Source organism: Electrona antarctica (genome assembly GCF_951216825.1).
Source record: "Electrona antarctica genome assembly, chromosome: 14".
In the NCBI taxonomy this organism is placed as follows: domain Eukaryota; kingdom Metazoa; phylum Chordata; class Actinopteri; order Myctophiformes; family Myctophidae; genus Electrona; species Electrona antarctica.
The window spans coordinates 686072-706939 of record NC_136795.1 but is presented as its reverse complement, the minus strand read 5'-3'; the positions used below and the strand labels follow the sequence as shown (position 1 = coordinate 706939).

At 43.3% G+C, this 20868-nt stretch overlaps 6 protein-coding genes across 6 annotated transcripts; 3 read left to right on the top strand and 3 right to left on the bottom strand.

The window, feature by feature from the left end:
* Nucleotides 1–3722: 3722 nt before the first annotated feature.
* On the top strand, nt 3723–4097 carry LOC306936433 (histone H2B-like; the record flags this gene model as incomplete). The annotated part of the gene is made up of 1 exon (XM_079519930.1): nt 3723–4097. The coding sequence occupies one exon, from the start codon at nt 3723–3725 to the stop codon at nt 4095–4097; it is 375 nt and encodes a 124-aa protein (XP_079376056.1).
* Nucleotides 4098–6190: 2093 nt separating this feature from the next.
* Nucleotides 6191–6829, top strand: LOC306936392 (histone H1-like; the record flags this gene model as incomplete). Its single annotated transcript, XM_079519885.1, has 1 exon — nt 6191–6829. Exon 1 carries the CDS (start codon nt 6212–6214, stop codon nt 6827–6829), a length of 618 nt encoding a protein of 205 aa, XP_079376011.1. The 5' UTR covers nt 6191–6211.
* A 1133-nt stretch (nt 6830–7962) lies between these two features.
* On the bottom strand, nt 7963–8274 carry LOC306936447 (histone H4; the record flags this gene model as incomplete). Its single annotated transcript, XM_079519944.1, has 1 exon — nt 7963–8274. The coding sequence occupies one exon, from the start codon at nt 8272–8274 to the stop codon at nt 7963–7965; it is 312 nt and encodes a 103-aa protein (XP_079376070.1).
* Nucleotides 8275–9308: 1034 nt separating this feature from the next.
* On the bottom strand, nt 9309–10410 carry LOC306936391 (histone H1-like; the record flags this gene model as incomplete). The annotated part of the gene is made up of 2 exons (XM_079519884.1): nt 9309–9359; nt 9817–10410. The coding sequence occupies 2 exons, from the start codon at nt 10408–10410 to the stop codon at nt 9309–9311; spliced, it is 645 nt and encodes a 214-aa protein (XP_079376010.1).
* Nucleotides 10411–11492: 1082 nt separating this feature from the next.
* LOC306936180 (histone H3.2-like) lies at nt 11493–11919 on the bottom strand (the record flags this gene model as incomplete). The annotated part of the gene is made up of 1 exon (XM_079519669.1): nt 11493–11919. The coding sequence occupies exon 1, from the start codon at nt 11901–11903 to the stop codon at nt 11493–11495; it is 411 nt and encodes a 136-aa protein (XP_079375795.1). The 5' UTR covers nt 11904–11919.
* Nucleotides 11920–12615: 696 nt separating this feature from the next.
* LOC306936563 (histone H2A-like) lies at nt 12616–12999 on the top strand (the record flags this gene model as incomplete). Its single annotated transcript, XM_079520126.1, has 1 exon — nt 12616–12999. The coding sequence occupies one exon, from the start codon at nt 12616–12618 to the stop codon at nt 12997–12999; it is 384 nt and encodes a 127-aa protein (XP_079376252.1).
* Between the last annotated feature and the right edge of the window lie 7869 nt (nt 13000–20868).

Here is a 20868-nt window from a genome sequence, read left to right as displayed (position 1 = left end):
GCTATTAAGGGAAGGTTGATGTGGGATAACTTGGGTATTTTAAGGGATATAACAAGTGGGTATACAAATGAGTTTTTTTTATTATAAGCTTAGACCAGAAAAAAGCTTTTGATTTCATTTCCAGAGAGTATTTGTAGGAGGTCTTAAAGGTATACGGCTTCCATCATGACTTTATTAATCTGATCAAATTGTTGTATGTCCAGTCCACAGTTCAAGTTAATGTAAATGGTGTTCTAACAGAGACCTTTGAAATTAAGAGGGGTGTGAAACAAGGGTGCCCCTTGTCCGCTGCACTTTATATCTTAGCTATTAATCCGTTATTACATAAGATCAAGAATGATAAAAGGCTCACAGGTATAAAAACTAGTGGTGGAGAGCGAGTCGTTGTTTTGGCTTACGCCGACGATATCAACATCATAATTAAAAATAAGAATGAATTAGACATCATACATGAGCACTTAGCACTTTATGAAGAGATCTCAGGTTCCAGATTAAACCATGATAAGACTGAAGGTGTCTGGTTCGGGAGGAGTGAGGCAAAGCCAAATCTAAATATAAAGGACACAGAAACAATGACAGTACTCGGGGTAAAGTTTAGTAATAATGGAAGTTATGAAAAAAAATGGGATAATAAAAATAAAGAAATAAAGGAGGACTTCGAAAAATGGGAAAACAAATCATGCTGTTATAGAACAAAGATTATGATTATTAAGACATATGTATTGGCAAAACTGATATTTTTGGCGACTATATTTCCTCCCAAGGACCAGACACTGAAACACATAAATAAAACACTAGTTAATTTCATATGGGGAACCACTAGAGAAGTTACAAAGAGAAACCTATTGTATAAGAGTACAAATAATGGAGGCCTTGGGGCTGTGGACTTAGGACTTAAACTAAAAATGTCGTTTTGTAAAAATGTAGCAGCTGGTTTTAAACGGAGGGCTATGTGGATAGGGGAGGCACTGAGCTGGACCAAAAAGAAGGGCCGGCACAGGTCGGGCAAGAAGCTCAGTGCCTTATTTTAAAGTGATGTATGGTGATTTGTTGTGTAATTCTGCACATCTGAATATAGAATGGACAGAAATGTCAAGTAAATGCATTTATGGCAAAATATGTGAGGACCTGTACGGTGGCATTTTCCCCTACAGGAACCTTGATGATAACCAAAAGCGGGTATGTTTAAAAAATTTGAGTAGTAGAAACATCTCCGAAAAAAAGAGGGATGTGATGTGGCTGGTCTCTGTTAGGAGACTAGCAGTAAGGGCGGTGGTAAGATGGAGCTGTTTTGTTAAAACTATTAAATGCCCCGTTCTAAATTGTAATACAGATGAAACGTTAGAGCATTTGCTAGTAGACTGCCAGAGGTCTAGAGAGGTTTGGGGGAAAATGTCAATAATTGGTTTTAATGTTAAGATCACATATAATGCAGTAATGTATGGTGTTTTTATGGAAAAAATGTCTGCCATGGAGAACGACTTTTATTGGTCTATTGTTTGCACTGTAGTTAATAAGATATGGAACACCAGAAGTGCCATGGTGATTCACCAGGAGGTCATCACAGGAGAGGTAGTGTTTAAACAGATACAAACTGAACTGAAAAGACAAAGAACTCTGGACTCAAAAAAAAAAGAAACTGACACCATGGCACTTATTAACATTGTGAAAAAAAAGAAGAAAAAAAAAAGGAAAAGAAACCCTTTTGTATTGAAATGCCTTGATCGATTTTTGTACTTTGATGTAAAAAACCCTGAATAATTTTCAATAAAGTATATATCAAAAGCGGAAGGGAGGAAAAGGTCTTGGAAAAGAAGGCGCCAAGCGCCATCGCAAAGTGCTTCGTGATAACATCCAGGGAATCACCAAGCCCGCTATCCGCCGTCTGGCTCGCCGTGGCGGAGTGAAGCGTATCTCCGGTCTGATCTACGAGGAGACCCGCGGTGTCCTCAAGGTTTTCCTGGAGAACGTGATCCGTGACGCCGTCACCTACACCGAGCACGCCAAGAGAAAGACCGTGACCGCCATGGATGTTGTCTATGCTCTGAAGAGACAGGGACGCACTCTGTACGGATTCGGAGGTTAATAACGCTGACTTGATCTACCAACAACCCAAAGGCTCTTTTAAGAGCTGCCCACATGCACTTTACAGAGTTTATTCCATTCAAGTATAGGCAATATTTGCATCTTGTCAAGTTTGCATATTAGCCATGATTCATGGACTGACAGTGGTTAAGTATGAATACACGTGCATATTCCTGCATTGAAAGTTTGTAGTGTGCGACAGTAACTTTGTGGTCCCCTGAACAGCGCACCGGCGCGCACTCGCCTAGTTTTCATTGCACAGTGCGCGATGAGAGGCCCCCAGTGGAGTGCAGGGTTGGAGCCGAAGGCCATACTGCCAAAAGTCCAGGGTGTAAAAACGCAGATTTAACTTCAAGCAAGCTACACAATAAATTCCAAGTTAATATGTAATATAACACGAATGCAATTGTAATAAGATGCTTTATAGTGAGATTAAGATAGAGGAACCAGTGTCCATTGGTACAGCATTTAATATATTGTATATGCTAATATGCTTGTAAATGTTTGGGACTATAAAAGTTTAATCAAAGCTGGAAAGAGTAGTACGTCGCGCATCAAAAACCATTGGATGTAGCCTCCCTACACTTTCCTCACTCTATTCCACCAGAATAATTAGGAAGGCAAAACAAATCATTGCAGACAACTCTCATCCTGCACATTACCTCTTCAATCTCCTCCCATCAGGCAGGAGATATAGAAGCATCAAGAGCTCAACATCTCGCTTCAGAGATAGCACTTACCTCGTAGCCATTAGACATCTGAACTAGATGTATGTATGTAGCAATATGCATATTGCACTTTAAAAACTGAATGTAATTCCCTATGCTGCTGGTTTTTGTATTGTATTGTCCTTTTTGTTTTTGTACTATGGTTGTCTGTATATGTTGAGTATGAACCAAGACAAATTCCTATCAACTTGTTGACATGGCAAATCAATTATTGAATCTTGAATCTTGAATATCAATTGATTCAATTTGGGGCTTCGGTTTGGGATAAATTGAGTTCCCATACCGGGTGTCGAACCTGGGCAGCCTGGGTGAAAACCAGGAATTTTAACATAATATGGGACTACAAAAATGACCCACTAAATTCATATCACAAATTACACAATGCTTCAAGTGTGTGCTTGAAGTCAGCGACTCACCCCAGCTTGAATCATGAACATGATGAAATGCACATTTTGATTGCTTTGTACAGACTGGTCAGGGACAGGGTCATAGAAATATTATCTCGGATTAGTAGCAAATACACTGACTGCAGTAAGTGGACTGACTATACTCCAACTGGATTTAAATTGGAGCGTAGAATAGAGCTATTAATTAAATGTTTATTATCATAATTATATCCCTGTCCTAGTCTATATTTTAGCGGGACAATATTATATCAGGCATGCAGCCTGCAGGAGTACTAGTTTGACAATAGATCAGGCAGGCGGGAGAACATTATACAGAAACAAAGACAGTGTGAGACACCTCCCTCTGTGGGTCACATGAGCAGTGGCAGCAGTAGCCAATCAACTGCTGAGAGTCGCACACTTAATTTGCATTGGCTTGCTTTAAATGCTGGTGCAACACGATGCAACACGGTGCAACACCGTTAATATTCAGTTTTTCGCTTTAATCCATTGAGAAAGAACCATGCCTGAAGTAGCGAAACCAGCGCCCAAGAAGGGCTCCAAGAAATCCGTAACCAAGACCGCCGCTAAGGGCGGCAAGAAGCGCAGAAAGTCCAGGAAGGAGAGCTATGCCATCTACATATACAAGGTCCTGAAGCAGGTCCACCCTGACACCGGTGTCTCTTCCAAGGCCATGGGCATCATGAACTCCTTCGTCAACGACATCTTTGAGCGCATCGCCGGTGAAGCCTCCAAACTGGCTCACTACAACAAGCGCTCCACCATCTCATCCAGGGAGATTCAGACCGCCGTCCGCCTGCTGCTCCCCGGTGAGCTGGCCAAGCACGCCGTGTCTGAGGGCACCAAGGCTGTGACCAAGTACACCAGCTCCAAGTAAACTGTTCTGTCTGCTAAACACAACGGTCCTTTTAAGGACCACCCATCTTTTCAAGAAAGGGTTGATCCACAAATGAATGGTTACAAATACATTAAACAGCCATGCATTTAAACATTATGGAAAAATGTTGCTTCATGTCTGTAATGAGTGCCTCAGGTAGGACGAGGATTACAATTTATGCATTAAGCACACTTGATCCAGAGTAAAGCAAAAACATAGTGCATCATATACATGGCTTAATTATAATGGCTTCTGTTTGGTCTGTGTACTATAAATGTATAGTATAGGCTAGTTAGTACATTGTTTCAATGATCTATCATACAGTGTAGGTGTCAGTGTTGCCAGTACATTAAGTGCTACATATTCCTAGAGCTGTGTGTGTATTATTTCGGTTTCAGTGTTAATGTGACTTGATTTACTTGGAGTTGTAGTGTTATTTGGCACACAGTTGTATATATTACATATTTGTAGAGATGCAGAACATTCAAGCTTTGTCACTCAAACATGCATGATCTTTTGTCCTGCTAACAGTGTCTCACTGTCTTTGTTTCTGCATACTGTTCTCACTAGGGATATATGATAATAAACATGTAATAGCTATTCCACACTCCCACAATTTAAATGTAACATGATTGTATACGGGAGCGTACCTATGTTCCCCACCATGCAAAAAGGGTTCTTTGTTCCCCACTTGGAATAAACCTAAACCAGAAACCTAACCTAGTAATTTTAGTAAGACAAAGTATTTTAGCAACTTAGTGTTACTTTTAGTAGCAAATTCTGATTTAAGCTCAGTCTTTGAACAATCCATTGAACTTTAGGCCTGCCTAGGCTACTTAAACTATCTAGTCTTAGCCAACTAAAAGTTAACACTGGCATAAAATAAACTAAAACATAATTGCTCAGACTCTTCAACAAAGATGGCAAATACAAACATTATTTGTTCTGTACTTATACAAACATACAATTGTACATACAATTGTATAGTACAAAACACTGACGTTTTGGTTTAAACCAGAAACCTAACCCTAAACCCTAAAGTGAGTGGGGAACCTATAATATGGGGAACATAAAATATAAATAAAAATATAACCAGTATTGTTTTAGAATGAATGGGGAATATAAGACATTTTAGAAGCGGCAAACAAAGTGTCATCATTCAATTTGTTTACTCTCCTATTGTGTATGTAATAATAATACAACATGTTTGTGTGTGTGTGTGTGTGTGTGTGTGTGTGTGTGTGTGTGTGTGTGTATGTGTGTGTATATATATATATATATATATATACACATACACACACACACACACACACACACACACACACACACACAACTTATATATTTGCCTGCAAATATATAAGTTGCCTGCAAATGTGTGGTGTTTCGTCTATTTTAAATTGTATTGAGATATGTCATGTTTTTTTTGTAAATGGCACCATTGGTAAAGTGGAGTATTGAATACATATACAATATATATTTGAGTGTGAAATTACCTGAAACATGTCAGATTTCTCATCACAAACCAAGAGCTTAGCTTACCTGAGTGAGATAAAGTGCCCTCTGATAAGTCTCCATGCCACAGGGCCAAGAGCTGTGTTTGCAGACACTGGAAAGTTGTAAATTAAAAACAAAAATCTTCACCACAAACGACTGGTTTTACTTGTATTCCAAACCCAGACATCTCTGCTTGCTCTGCAGCAAATATGGAACAGGGTATCATATGTTAAAACTATTTTAAAAGACAAATGACAGAGGAAAGTTGACAAACAACTGTACATGTAAGGGTGTACAAGTGAGGTTTTAAACGTCCCTAAACAAAACACGGGACTCCTCAACGCTCCACATGGTTTGATTATGAAGCTAAACTCACCTGCTATCTGCTCGAGTTTTTGTATGACTTTAATCCATTTCTTTGTATGTATTTTATTTAGTTTTAGTTGTAGAGAAAACACAACTGTGTCAAGTATTCTGCAGCACAGAGTACTGACCTAGTGGATTGAGTCTACATCGTTCTCACATATCCTTTAAGTTCCACCCCCTTCCACCCCCTTCCACCCTCCTCTTACAACATTATCTGTTTAGTTCAGTGCATCTGAAACTCGAACCTCTACAGAATGGCAGAAGTAGCTCCAGCTCCCGCCGCCGCCCCGGCTAAAGCCGCCAAGAAGAAGGCAGCACCCCGACCCAAGAAGACCGGCCCCAGCGTCGCCGAGCTTGTCGTCAAGGCTGTGTCCGCCTCCAAGGAACGGAAAGGTGTCTCCCTGGCTGCGGTCAAGAAAGCTCTGGCTGCCGGCGGCTACGATGTCGAGAAGAACAAGGCCCGCGTCAAGGTCGCCGTCAAGAGCCTGGTCGCTAAAGGCACCCTTGTTCAGACCAAAGGTGCCGGCGCGTCTGGCTCTTTCAAGATGAACAAGGAAGCACCGAAGGCAAAGAAACCCGCGAAGAAAGCAGTCAAACCCAAGAAGCTGGCAGCCAAAAAACCCGCTGCGGCAAAGAAGTCCCCGAAGAAGGCAGTAGCCAAGAAGCCCGCAGCCGCTAAGAAATCTCCCAAGAAGGCAAAGAAGCCTGCTGCTGCCGCTGCAAAGAAACCAGCAGTCAAGAAGAGCCCCAAGAAGGCGACCAAGAGTCCCAAGAAGGTGAAGAAGCCCGCTGCCGTCAAGAAAGCCCCAGCTAAGAAGGTAGCGAAGCCCAAGGCGGCGAAACCCAAGAAGGCTGCCGCCAAGAAGAAGTAAACACCAACAGTCTGTTAAACCCCACAAAGGCTCTTTTAAGAGCCCCCCACAACTTCATTTAAAGAATGTTTCTTTATTTCATATAGTTGTCATGGCAATGAATGATATGTTAAGAGATAAACAACTTTAGGTAAATCAATATGTGTATCACTATATACCGAAATCAGCCGTTGCTTAATATACAAGTAGGCTATCTCCGGTTAGTCTTTCATAAGGGAGTCATTAGTTCATTCCATATTATATATATTTTATACAATTGAGAGCATGAATCCCAAAAGCCATAATCAAACTGTATGGAGCGCATAAAACCACGATAAGGGGGATTAGTGCATAAAATAAAATTAGCAATTTATTGCCTCCTCGTGCATGTTATATTAAAAAACATTTGTGCATAAAAATCCGGGAAAATAAATGTTACATTTTAAACGTTCAAAATACTGTGAAAATGTGAAACGTATTTTATATTATAACATTAACGATACCCAGGCTTGGGTTGGTTGGGCGGCTAACGGCTGCCACTGTTCACGTGATATACAGAGGGTGGCGCTCAATGGAGTCAGTGTTGTCTTTGTTCTCCCGCCTGCCTGATATTATTGTCCCGCTAAAATAGACTAGGGTAGGGATATAATTACGATAATAAACACATTTGATTAATAGCTCTATTCGACGCTCACATTTAAATCCAGTTGTAACAATTTCTATAGTCAGTCCACGTACTGCAGTCGGTCTATTTGATATAATCCGATATCATATTTAATTTCTATTCTGTAGCCTGTTATATAAACCCATAACAGGTGCTGGCAAGTCGGTGTGAAACTGAATTGTATCTGCATTAAGCTTTATAGTGCAAATAATCTTATTTTTACATTTACATTAGTGTTATTACATATTCGAATTTGTACACCCTGGACTTTTGGCATTATATAATCAGTTATAAAACGTGGCATGGAGTCATGGCCACATCAGGCCAACAGTGAGGGCGCTCTCCGTTGACGCGAGCTGAGATAACTAATCAGTCATGCCATGAATCATGTGCAAACAATTTTGCCTACTTGAAGGAATAAACTCTGTATAGTGCATGTTGGCGGCTCTTAAAAGAGCCTTTGGGTTGTTGGTAGATCAAGTCAGCGTTATTAACCTCCGAATCCGTACAGAGTGCGTCCCTGTCGCTTCAGAGCATATACAACATCCATGGCGGTCACAGTCTTTCTCTTGGCGTGCTCGGTGTAGGTGACGGCGTCACGGATCACGTTCTCCAGAAAAACCTTGAGGACACCGCGGGTCTCCTCGTAGATCAGACCGGAGATACGCTTCACTCCGCCACGGCGAGCCAGACGGCGGATAGCGGGCTTGGTGATTCCCTGGATGTTATCACGAAGGACCTTGCGATGACGCTTGGCGCCTCCTTTTCCAAGACCTTTTCCTCCTTTCCCTCTTCCTGACATTTTGAGTTGAGCTGTAGTTACAGTTAGAAAACTGAGTGATTTGAGAGTTCAGAGACTTGCCCTTTTATGTGTGTTCTGAGGACGTAAGGGAGGACAGGCAGAGCGAGCTGTGGGCTGCGTGGGCGTTACTAACTCCGCCCCCCACAACACACACACTGCTATATAGTCAGCTGCTCTATCTATCTATGACATATAATAATGTATTAATATATATGTGATGTATTATGTATTCCTAAAGTACACATATATTTTGTATATATATATTTTTTGTTTGACAACAAATATTGTTGTCAAACACACTAATATAGCCTTGATGACCTTACATGCGTATGCAACAGCTAAACAATGTAATTTTGATAGCATGTACTGTAGATATATAGCACTCTAGTGTAAAATCATAGGTTCATTGTACAGATATTCTACTGTTAGACAGATGTTGTGTTTTTGATCCTTGATTGCATTTGATGTATTACCATGTTACCACCTACATTGAAATTGAACCTGTAATCATGTATACATTTCAGTGTTACAAAATGCATTTGTGAAATTTGCTCTGGGTCAAATGTATTTCTACATTTCATGACTTCATGCAATTTATTGAGATAATTCTGATGATGTAAAGGTGGACGGGTTACTAGGTTACCGTTTTTTCCCCTTGTATAGCCTACCATTACATTTAGAATAAACATTGAACTAGAACCACTTGTCAAAGGCAATAGCAAAGGTGGATTCACAAATGTGTCAATGTTTGACTAGTAACTAATGTGTGCCAGGGTTTTTTTCTTTTTTGATGAGATCAGCATAGATAGGGCAGCAGCAGAATTGACAAATAAACTTTGCAATAATTATATTTTATGCAAGGGTCAATTGTTGTGCTCTTATGCCTGTAATATAAAGGCAAACATTTTAAGCTGGTTATTATTCCAGTGACCATTACATAATTTCTAAATAAAGTAAAGATAGGATACTCTTATAAAAGAATGTGGTTGGCTCTTAAAAGAGCCTTTTGTGGGTATAAATATTTTGCAGACAGTTTACTTATTTTTGGGAGCGGCCTTCTTTGCTGCCTTGGGTTTGGCAACCTTCTTGGCAAAATGGTAAATGGTGCATTTATATAGCGCCTTTATCCAAGGCACTTTACAGAGATTGTGCATTACATTGATTGATTGATTGAAGAATTTATTAACAGTTTGCAGAATTACAGTACATTTCAAGCACAAACTCAATACAAAGGCTGTTAACTGTGAGTGGACGACCCAATTAAGCATTACACTTGTTTCCAACAGGGTCCACCATGTTCAAATCATCAAAACATTTAGAGACGTACAAATAGACACTTCTATAGACAGAACAGGAATTCACCCATTCACACACACATACATATACACCGATGGCAGCGGAAACCATCCCAGAGAGAACTGGCAACCTTACGGTTACCATCCAGGCACTCTACCCCTGAGCCACCGCCGAGCCACCGCCGCTCAGGGGTAGGGGCCACGGTAGGGGCCACCGCCACCGCCGCAGCAGCCGCAGCCGCAGCAGCCAAGCTGGAGCTTTCTTGGCTGCTGCTGGCTTCTTAGCCACTTTCTTGGGGCTCTCGGTGGCCTTCTTCGGGCTTTTGGCCACTACTTTCTTGGCGGCAGGCTTCTTGGCTTTCTTGGGCGATTTCTTGGCGGCTGCGGGCTTCTTTGCTGCCACCTTCTTGGGCTTCTTAGCCGCTGCGGGTTTCTTGGCTGGAGCAGGCTTCTTTGCTTTCACTGCTTTCTTAGCAGCAGGTTTCTTTACCTTCACCGCTTCTGCCTTGTTCATCTTGAAAGAGCCGGACGCACCGGTACCTTTGAGCTGGACCAGGGTGCCTTTAGCGACCAGGCTCTTGACGGCGATCTTAACGCGGGCCTTGTTCTTCTCCACATCGTAGCCTCCGGCAGCCAGAGCCTTCTTGACCGCAGCCAGGGACACACCGCTCCGCTCCTTGGAGGCGGACACGGCCTTGACGACCAGCTCAGCGACGCTGGGGCCGGTCTTCTTGGGTCGGGGAGCTGCCTTCTTTTTGGCGGCCTTGGCCGGTGACGGAGCTGGTGTCTTCTTGGCGGCCTTGGCCGGTGACGGAGCTGGTGCTGGTGCGACTTCTGCCATTGTCTCGGATAGTAGGTTGCTCTTCCTTCTCTCAAGTAAACTAAACTAAACTCTCAAAGACTGATGCTGAACGCTCTGAAGGGGCTGGACTTAAACACCTCATGAGAACCATTTAGAGTCAACATACACAGGCCCTCTTCTCTCTTGTGCCACTTGTGTTTTCTCCTCGATTAAAACAAGTTATAACAAACTACTGTGTATATTATTCAATGGGACAAAGAGCTGACCAGTTAACACACACGTGCCTTTCTGTCATGAATATATCTGAGATGAAAGCAGTGCACTCCTTTTTAGTAATAACCTCAAAACATCACCGGTCTACAGTCAGATCAAAGTATTGCCTCTGTCATTTTTCTTCTAAAATATTGTAAACTATGTTGTAATAACAACAATACTCACAATCAATTTAGTAGACATTCCTGGCGATGAGATACCACAAACTATACTTTTGTTATGTCATCCTTGTTGCTATAAATATAATGCAGTAAACACACTCCAGTTCAACTAAGCATGGTGGTGGAGTTGATCTCAAATTCCAATTTCCAGACAGAATGCCAGCTGTTGGAAAACTTGGCAAATGTTGGACAAATAACTTACTGTGATCAGAAAACTAAGTGTGTTTAAATCTTTAATCAACTGTATCTGTATATTTGATTATGGAGACACGATGTACCCAACACACTTCTTAGGTAGCCCTGCTAGGCTTCATGGTGCAATGTGTCAACTCATGCTGCAAAACATGTTATGATTAACTCATCTTTGCACTCTGTATTTTATTTTATACAGATCTAATAGTCTGTTAAGCAAATTACATATTATACATGCACTGTCCCTACATAGCTGGGAAACCACCCCAATGAAGAGATAACGGTGGAATCCACAGGGGAAACAGCATTACCCATTGTGGCCAATATAATAGTCGAATACATTTCAGTAGTTTTTTTTGGCTTATTGTCACGCTAGTTTAAAGTGCATGACGCCAGGCTAGTATATAATATATCAATGGAACAATTTCTCTTCAAAGTAAACATTTGGTGGCTCTTAAAAGAGCCGTTTTGGGGTTGTGACAGTAACGGATTAGTCTAAGCACGTTCTCCGCGGATACGACGGGCCAGCTGGATGTCTTTGGGCATGATGGTCACCCTCTTGGCGTGGATGGCGCACAGGTTGGTGTCCTCAAACAGACCGACCAGATAAGCCTCGGCAGACTCCTGGAGAGCCATGACGGCGGAGCTCTGGAAGCGCAGGTCGGTCTTGAAGTCCTGGGCGATCTCCCTCACCAGGCGCTGGAAGGGCAGCTTGCGGATCAGCAGCTCGGTGGATTTCTGGTACCGACGGATCTCCCTCAGAGCCACTGTACCGGGACGGTAACGGTGAGGCTTCTTCACTCCACCGGTTGCTGGCGCGCTCTTACGAGCTGCCTTGGTGGCGAGCTGCTTCCTGGGCGCTTTGCCACCGGTGGACTTACGAGCGGTCTGCTTGGTTCTTGCCATTGTATCTTGCTCTCTTCTAAAGAAGTTGAGAATAGAATGTTTAGTGCACTGAAAACTGCTGCTTTTATTTGCGCTTCAGAGACGCAGTCGTCCTCTGATTGGTCAGTGGACGAGAGACACCGTCTCTGGTCAGGAACCTCCTTCTTTGGGAGGATCCGTCCACACCACTAGCACTGATTGGAGGAGAGCTCGTACACGCTCACACTCGTACGCTCTCATTCATTGGTGGGGCGCACAGCCGCGCATACACAGTAGTACTAGGCTCGGCTGTGTGTTGAAGAAATTTGACACTAACTGTAGGCTAAATGTGAAGGATATTGATTGCCTACAAATATTTACGACCGCATCATACTGTGTATAAGTATGCTTATAAGACTGATAAGCATACCATACTGACTTCAGAGTTCAACATACTGACACTATGTTGAAGAAATTGTTGAAGAAATGTGTGGTCAGGAACCTCTTTCTTTGGGAGGAGGAGAGAGTTTAGAATGAGAGGAACCGATCACGCCACTAGCAGTGATTGGTTGTTAGGAGCTCTTACACACTCAGCCCGCGCTCTCGTCCGTGGCTATGATTGGTGGGGCGCACGGCCGCACATAGACAGTAGCAGTAGAATGTGTGTTGTTGAACATATAAAAGGTCTCGCGCGCCTCTCTTACATCACATTTCTTCGAGTTTCAACTCCAGAAATAAACCAACCTACATCAAAATGAGTGGTAGAGGAAAAACCGGAGGAAAGGCCAGGGCGAAGGCCAAGACCCGCTCATCCCGTGCCGGGCTCCAGTTCCCCGTCGGTCGTGTTCACAGACTGCTGCGTAAAGGCAACTATGCCCAGAGAGTGGGCGCCGGAGCTCCAGTGTACCTCGCTGCGGTGCTCGAGTATCTGACCGCTGAGATCCTGGAGTTGGCTGGAAACGCTGCCCGTGACAACAAGAAGAGTCGTATCATCCCCCGTCACCTCCAGCTGGCCGTCCGCAACGACGAGGAGCTCAACAAACTGCTGGGTGGAGTGACCATCGCTCAGGGCGGTGTGCTGCCCAACATCCAGGCTGTTCTGCTGCCCAAGAAGACTGAGAAAGCCGCCAAGAAATAGATCTGCTTCATTTCGACCTTACAAACCCCACAAAGGCTCTTTTAAGAGCCACCCACTGTTTCCATATACAGAGTAACTTCCAATGCCCTTAAGCGGGGACACGCACACTTTAATAACTGCCTGAATTAATTATCCGAGTTCCTTCGCCTATATGAATCTGTAAATGGTGCAGACTTTATATCTATCATGTCTGCATTAGCATTTTTGTAAATTAGTTTAAAAAAAAAAGGCTATATAAGCTAATGCCGCTCGTGCGCCCTATTGTCTGTAAAGCATGTGCCATGCTTGCGGCTATGACACCCACATAGTGCCAGTGGTATACTTTAATGCCGTTTGTGTGTTAATGTCATGAGTGAATACTGAATACAGGTGCACCTACATTTAATCATGTATCCATTGAAACAATACATTTATTTAGTGCGTTTATAACTTGCTTGGATGATTGATGACTAGTATGAAATAACTGTACTGAAATAAGAATCAAGTCAAGCTTGTTGCAAGTGTATCATGGATTAATTTAATTTGTTGCAGACATCGTGTGATTTCCGTGAAATTGTGCACGCGCATTCCCACTAGGCAGAGGAAGAAATGCCACATGAACATTTTCAACTCTGCCTCATGGTGACACTATTATAACTGGCAGAAAAGTGTTTTTACCTCTAACTGCACGGATCTGTGGATAACTTTGTATGCCAACTCCCTAGAGGCCAAGGAAAAACCTTTGCCTGGAATTTTTCACATCTGCTCTTTATAGCGCCACCAGGAGACCGACATATGTAAAACACATTTTCTAATATTACTCCTTCAGATTTTATCCAAATTTCACGCAAATCGGTACACATGCTCTCCATAGTCATGTGATCAAGACGGGTTTGTTTGATTTCTCATAATACACTCTCATTGGCTACGATTGGCTTCTAAACTTTTCAGGAGTAGCCCGCTTTGTACCCGTTTTGTACACATCGCCACAACTACTAGTACTCAACGCAGCGTCCGATTGTGTTTTTGTCACTACAGTTGAAGTTGAAGTTAGATATAGTTGAATGAAGATAGCGACGTGAATGACCTTTTGAGTGAAAGCCTCCTCTTCTTATGTGTGTTCTGAGGACGTAGAAGAGGACAGGGAGGCAGAGCTCGCTGCAGTGGGCGGTGCCAAGGCTGCAGCACCGCCCCCATAGCAGTCTCATACTCATTCACAGTGTCATTCACTCACTCTGGAATGTGTGATGAACCACTTTAGCTACATAATATAATACATCTTTATTTGTATAGAACCTTTCATGACATGAAATGCAGCTCAAATGAAGAAAAAGGGAAAGCAAAGTTATAAAACATTGAAATGATAGCAATGCAGTGAGGACATGAATAGCAACATGGACACACACACACACACACACACACACACACACACACACACACACACACACACACACACACACACACACACACACACCCCTCTGGGGGTTGCGAGTGCGACCCCCATGTTGAGAACCACTGCATAGAGACAACATTCACACCATAGGCTACTGCTTATACAAATATGTCATTTTCGACTTTGTGGATCTGCTACTTTCATGCTTTCGTGTGACGCTGTAGTGTGATCAAGTAAGATATTAATGTACAGAGGGAAAAAAAAGGGGAAACAGAGTTTCTAGAATTGGCCTGTTATATCACCAGCATGAGACTGATGTGGGTTTTTTTCAGTGGCATTTGTTCCTCTGCCTAGTGGGAATGTACGCACATTCCCACTAGGCAGAGGAACAAATGCCACAATTTCATGGAAATCACACGCTGTGTTCATGATTTGAGTTATTAATTATTAATACAGTTGCAACCACTATATTAATGGCAAGTATTTCATACAGCTTAAGTTAAAAAAAAATCTGAACTGTCCTTTAAAACCAAGCCAGCAACCTGCAGCTTGTAGCCGTCAGCCTCAGAACCCACGGAGAAAGAGGAGTAAGAGGCAGACGCTGTGTTTCCCTCAAAGTCCTCCATGTCCACCCTCAGCTGATACTTTCTGTCGTTGGTGAGGAGATGCATGTTCTCCCTTTTTATATATACTTTATTGAAAATTATTCAGGGGTTTACAAATTATGCAAAAATTACATTAAAAAAAAAAAAATATATATATATATATATATATATATATATATATATATACTAAACATAATACATACATACATGGATGCACCTGGGACGTATCCTCAGTGATGTATCCCAAGGTCATCAGGGTTTCGGGGTGATCAAGTCCCGACTTACGTCCCAGTAGCTACCCTCGATCAGTCCCATTAGGGAAAAACCAGGGCCACACAATCCGTTCCTCCTGAACTACTCTGCCGGGACTGGGAGGTACCATTCTGGCGCGTGGAAGGACTAGGCTCTGTGGGTTGACTCCTGTCCGGGCCCCTCCTACGTCTCACCAGGTCCACTCCTGCTCTCACCAGGTCAGGCCCTGTGCGTTGCACCAGACTCCCAGCACCAGGCACTTTATTCAGGAATGGTGGATTCTCGAGCCGCAACAGTTCCGCAGGCTCCACCTTGCCCTTGGTGGTGCCGCAGGCTCCGCTTGAGGCTTGAATGGCCCTCCTAAAGGCCTCACCGTGGGTTTGTTGGGCTTCTTCCTCACGGAAGACACAGGCTGGGGCGCCAACCCATACTGCTCCCGGGTGCCGTCTAATTTCAAGGCATTTCAATACAAAAGGGTTTCTCTTTTTTTTTTTACAATGTTAATAGGTGCCATGGTGTCAGTTTATTTTGTCTTGAGTCAAGAGTTCTTTGTCTTTTCAGCTCTGTTTGGATTTGTTTAAAGACCACCTCCCCTGAGATGGCCTCCTGGTGAATCACCATGGCACACCTGGTTTTCCACAACTTATTTACTGTATAACTGTGCAAATAATAGACCAGTAAAACTCCTGTTCTACGGCAGACATTTTTCTTACCTTAATTTGAAAACCAATTTGTGGCATTTTCCCCCACACAAAGCCAGACCTCTGGCAGTCTACAAGCAGGTGCTCAATTGTCTCATCTTGACCACAATTTAGGATTGGGCATTTAATGGTTTTGACGAAGCAGCTCCATTTCACTACTGCTCTCACTGCTAGTCTCCTCACAGAGACCAGCCACATGACCTCTCTCTTTTTTTCAGAGATACTTTTACTACTAATATTTTTTAAACAAACCCGCTTTTGAAAATGCCACCATATAAATCGTCACATATTTTGCCATAAATGCATTTGGTTGACATTTCTGTCCAATCGATATTCAGATGTGCAGAAATAAACAACAAATCACCAACAAATCCCCCCTTTTTCCCTCACTGTATATGTTTCTTTTCCCTTTTTACCTCCATTATGATGAATTCCTGTTCTGTTCTTTGTCTATATAGAAGTGTCTATTTGTACGTCTCTAAATATTTTGATGAATTGAACATGGTGGACCCTGTTGTAAACAAGTGTAATGCTTAATTGGGTCGTCCACTCACAGTTAATTAACAGCCTTTGTATTGAGTTTGTGCTCGAAATGTACTGTAATTCTGCAAACTGTTAATACATATTTCAATCAATCAATCAATCAATCAAACCATACATCACTTTAAAATAAGGCACTGTTTGCCCGGCCCTTCTTTTTGGTCCAGCTCAGTGCCTCCCCTATCCACATAGCCCTCCGTTTAAAACCAGCTGCTACATTTTTACAAAACTAAATTTTTAGTTTAAGTCCTAAGTCCACAGCCCCATGGCCTCCATTATTTGTACTCTTATACAATAGGTTTCTCTTTGTAACTTCTCTAGTGGTTCCCCATATGAAATTAACTAGTGTTTTATTTATGTGTTTCAGTGTCTGGTCCTTGGGAGGAAATATAGTCGCCAAAAACAGCAGTTTTGCCAATACATATGTCTTAATAATCATAATCTTTGTTCTATAACAGCATGATTTGTTTTCCCATTTTTCTAAGTCCTCCTTTATTTCATTATCTTTATTATCCCAGTTTTTTTCATAACTTCCATTATTACTAAACTTTACCCCGAGGACTGTCATTGTTTCTGTGTCCTTTATATTTAGATTTGGCTTTGCTCCTCCCGAACCAGACACCTTCAGTCTTATCATGGTTTAATCTGGAACCTGAGATCTCTTCATAAAGTGCTAAGTGCTCATGTATAATGTCTAATTCATTCTTATTTTTGAGTGGTGCACTGCAAACCACTCCAACAACTGGCTTTGTACCCGTGTACCCGTGTTTGTTCGTACCAAAAAAACGAGCATGGTTGCTATGGTTAGTATGTGACGTCACTGACATCAAAGATATCACGTCAGAGTGAATCAATCTCTATATAATCAATCTTTACAATAAATGTGTAGTTGCACCACTCAGTTCACACGGGTGTGATTTTTAATTATGACGGTGATATCGTCGGCGTAAGCCAAAACAACGACTCGCTCTCCACCACTAGTTTTTATACCTGTGAGCCTTTTATCATTCTTGATCTTATGTAATAACGGATTAATAGCTAAGATATAAAGTGCAGCGGACAAGGGGCACCCTTGTTTCACACCCCTCTTAATTTCAAAGGTCTCTGTTAGAACACCATTTACATTAACTTGAACTGTGGACTGGACATACAACAATTTGATCAGATTAATACAATCATGATGGAAGCCGTATACCTTTAAGACCTCCCACAAATACTCTCTGGACATAATGCATGTTCTCCAGGCCCAGCCAGTACTCCCCTGATGCGTCTCCAAACCCAGCTTGGTACTGAACCCAGGGTCTGTAGACGTTCACTGCCATGCCGTCCACTCTTCTCTGGATGACTAAGGCCTGACTCACACCTTCGCATCTAGCATACAACATTGTTGGATGCTAGATGCATGAGACTTGTTTACTGATGCAAGCTCGCAATGTATTTCCAATGGAAGTCACATGGTTTGACACAACATTTTTGTTGTACGGCTTTCGGCTGTGTTTCAACTGCCCCCTCATACAACACAAATGTTGTGTCAAACCATGTGACTCCCATTGGAAATGCATTGTGAGCTTGCATCAGTCAATAAGTCTCATGCATCAGCTATACATCAATCTGTTGCGAAGGTGTGAGTCAGGCCTAATATACCTTGACAGGTGTAGCGGTGGGGTAGATAGGATAGGATCCAACAGGAAGCACGCAAATACATTTCCTGGGAGCAGAGAAAGAGTGTGCGGACATCCCTTCCTTTTTCGTAGATGGAGTACATGTCACCACTAAGTCTGGAGTAGTTGTAGATTGGAGTAGTTGAAGAGGAGGCTTTCACTCAAAAAGTCATTCACTTTTCTATCTTCTTCAACTATATCTAACTTCAAGTTGAGATCACAACGAGGAGCAGAGTGGACTGTTACAGCATGCAGAAACAGAACTGCAACAACAACAAGTAGCATCTTGAAGTCGTGCACCTTGTTGTTCAGAACAAAGGACTTCTTAGTGTGCTGTGTCAGTGTATGTTCAGCTGCAGTAGATGAGTAGAAGGTTCAATGCAGTCTGAGTTTGAGGACCTGCTTTAATAGTTAAGGGTGCTGACGTATTGGACCTAAAGAGATGGTACAATAGGGGCGACTGTGGCTCAGGAGGTAGAGCAGGTCGTCCAATTATCCATGGGTCGGCGGTTCGAATCCCAGCTCCTCCTGTCTACATGTCGAAGTGTCCTTGGGCAAGACATTGAACCCCCAATTGCTCCCGATGTGCTGGTTGGTACCTTGCATGGCTTCCGCCGCAATTGGTGTATGAATGTGTGTGTGTGAAGTGTGTTACCACGTATTTTACCATGTAAGACGCCTTGGATAAAGGCGCTATATAAATGCACCATTTACCATTTAGATATAGTTTAGTCTGTATAGACTATAGTATAGTATTCTGCACCAGGCAGGTGTGGCTGCCAACACGCACACACACATGTGCACGTAGCCTGGTTAATAAACCAGACCGAATCAGCCGTTGGCAAAAAAAAGTTGCCTACCGCGACAGTGTTGTGTGATATTAGTCTGGCTTATTAGCCAGGCTAATGTGCACGAGCATAATGTGGCATAAGGTGCGGCCACAGTTGAATGATGAGAGAGCCCGCCTTGGAACCCAGAGGTCTCAGGTTCAATGCCAGGCCTCAGCAATGTATCAAAGTGAGTTAAGTGACCCTGAGCAAGACACTTGACCCCTGACCTCTCCCTGAAACACTGTCCCCATGCTGTGAGCTTGACCCCTGACTGCTCCCTGAGACACTGTCCCCATGCTGTGAGCTTGACCCCTGACCTCTCCCTGAGACACTGTCCCCATGCTGTGAGCTTGACCCCTGACCTCTCCCTGAGACACTGTCCCCATGCTGTGAGCTTGACCCCTGACTGCTCCCTGAGACACTGTCCCCATGCTGTGAGCTTGACCCCTGACCTCTCCCTGAGACACTGTCCCCATGCTGTGAGCTTGACCCCTGACCTCTCCCTGAGACACTGTCCCCATGCTGTGAGCTTGACCCCTGGCCTCTCCCTGAGACACTGTCCCCATGCTGTGAGCTTGACCCCTGACCTCTCCCTGAGACACTGTCACCATGCTGTGAGCTTGACCCCTGACTGCTCCCTGAGACACTGTCCCCATGCTGTGAGCTTGACCCCTGACCTCTCCCTGAGACACTGTCCCCATGCTGTGAGCTTGACCCCTGACCTCTCCCTGAGACACTGTCCCCATGCTGTGAGCTTGTACATCTTCTATTTCTTAAGCACCCCTCGGTGGGCCGTAAGAGGTGGGGTCCCGTGGCCCAGAGGACCGCCCGCCCCTGGGACTCCTCTATACTTAGTGCGGTTTCCAAACAGTACCGGGGAACCAGGCGCTCCGTCTGTCCCCGAGCGCCCACCCTTAACAATCTCGTTTTTTGACACAAATCTCTTCTCGGGGTCCCTGGCACAAGGCATTTTCAGATGGGGGATCTGCGTCCAAATAAATAACACTTTGGGCACAAAACAGTTTGATGAGCATCGGTTCAGAAGGCATTTAATAAATACATAAATAAAACTTCCTTATTGGAAACTCTCTGTTGTGTTTGGAATGTGAACAGACAGATGGTTCCTGTAACAGTGACTGACAGGGACCAGCTCATCATGTTGCATTGTGACTCCTCTACTATCAGAATGTGGTCAGAATGTACAGCGAGGTCATTATCCCTTTGAGATGCAGCTTCTCATTTTAGAGAGGGGTCCTTCACACACACACACACACACACACACACACACACACACACACACACACACACACACACACACACACACACACACACACACACACACACACACACACACACACACACACACACACACCTCTGAAATAAAGATTGAATATACACTGCAGCAGAGGAACTGTTGGCAGCATCTGCAGGGAAGACATTTGTAAAATGTGTTTATCACAGCTTCTACAGTAGCCTATATACATTTAATTGATATGAGCTCTGTCAGCTGCGCACCATGCATATAGTGTCTGCATGTGTCCCATTCTCCCCATCCCACATTAACCTTCTGGTAAATTAAATCAGAAGGATTATAAGAAAAGCAGTGCCTGTATATATATATATACACACATATCAAAGGCCCGAGAGCAGAGAAAGAATAAGGGCAGATGCAAGCTAGTGAAGTTGTGGCATTTAGGCTGGCTTTGTGGATGGGATGAGAGTTTGTGTGTCTGTTTGTTCGCCACTTCTCCATCTGTGACGGTTTAGTTTTAAAGTTATCCAGAACTTTGTGCGACAGACTGTGCAAAGTTACTTCTTTTACCAATCAATCCCAATCAAAAATGCCAGTTCGGTGGAGAAGGTATAGGTGTTGGAAGAGTGGAGGCTACGAGTGGTGGGGTGCCTCTG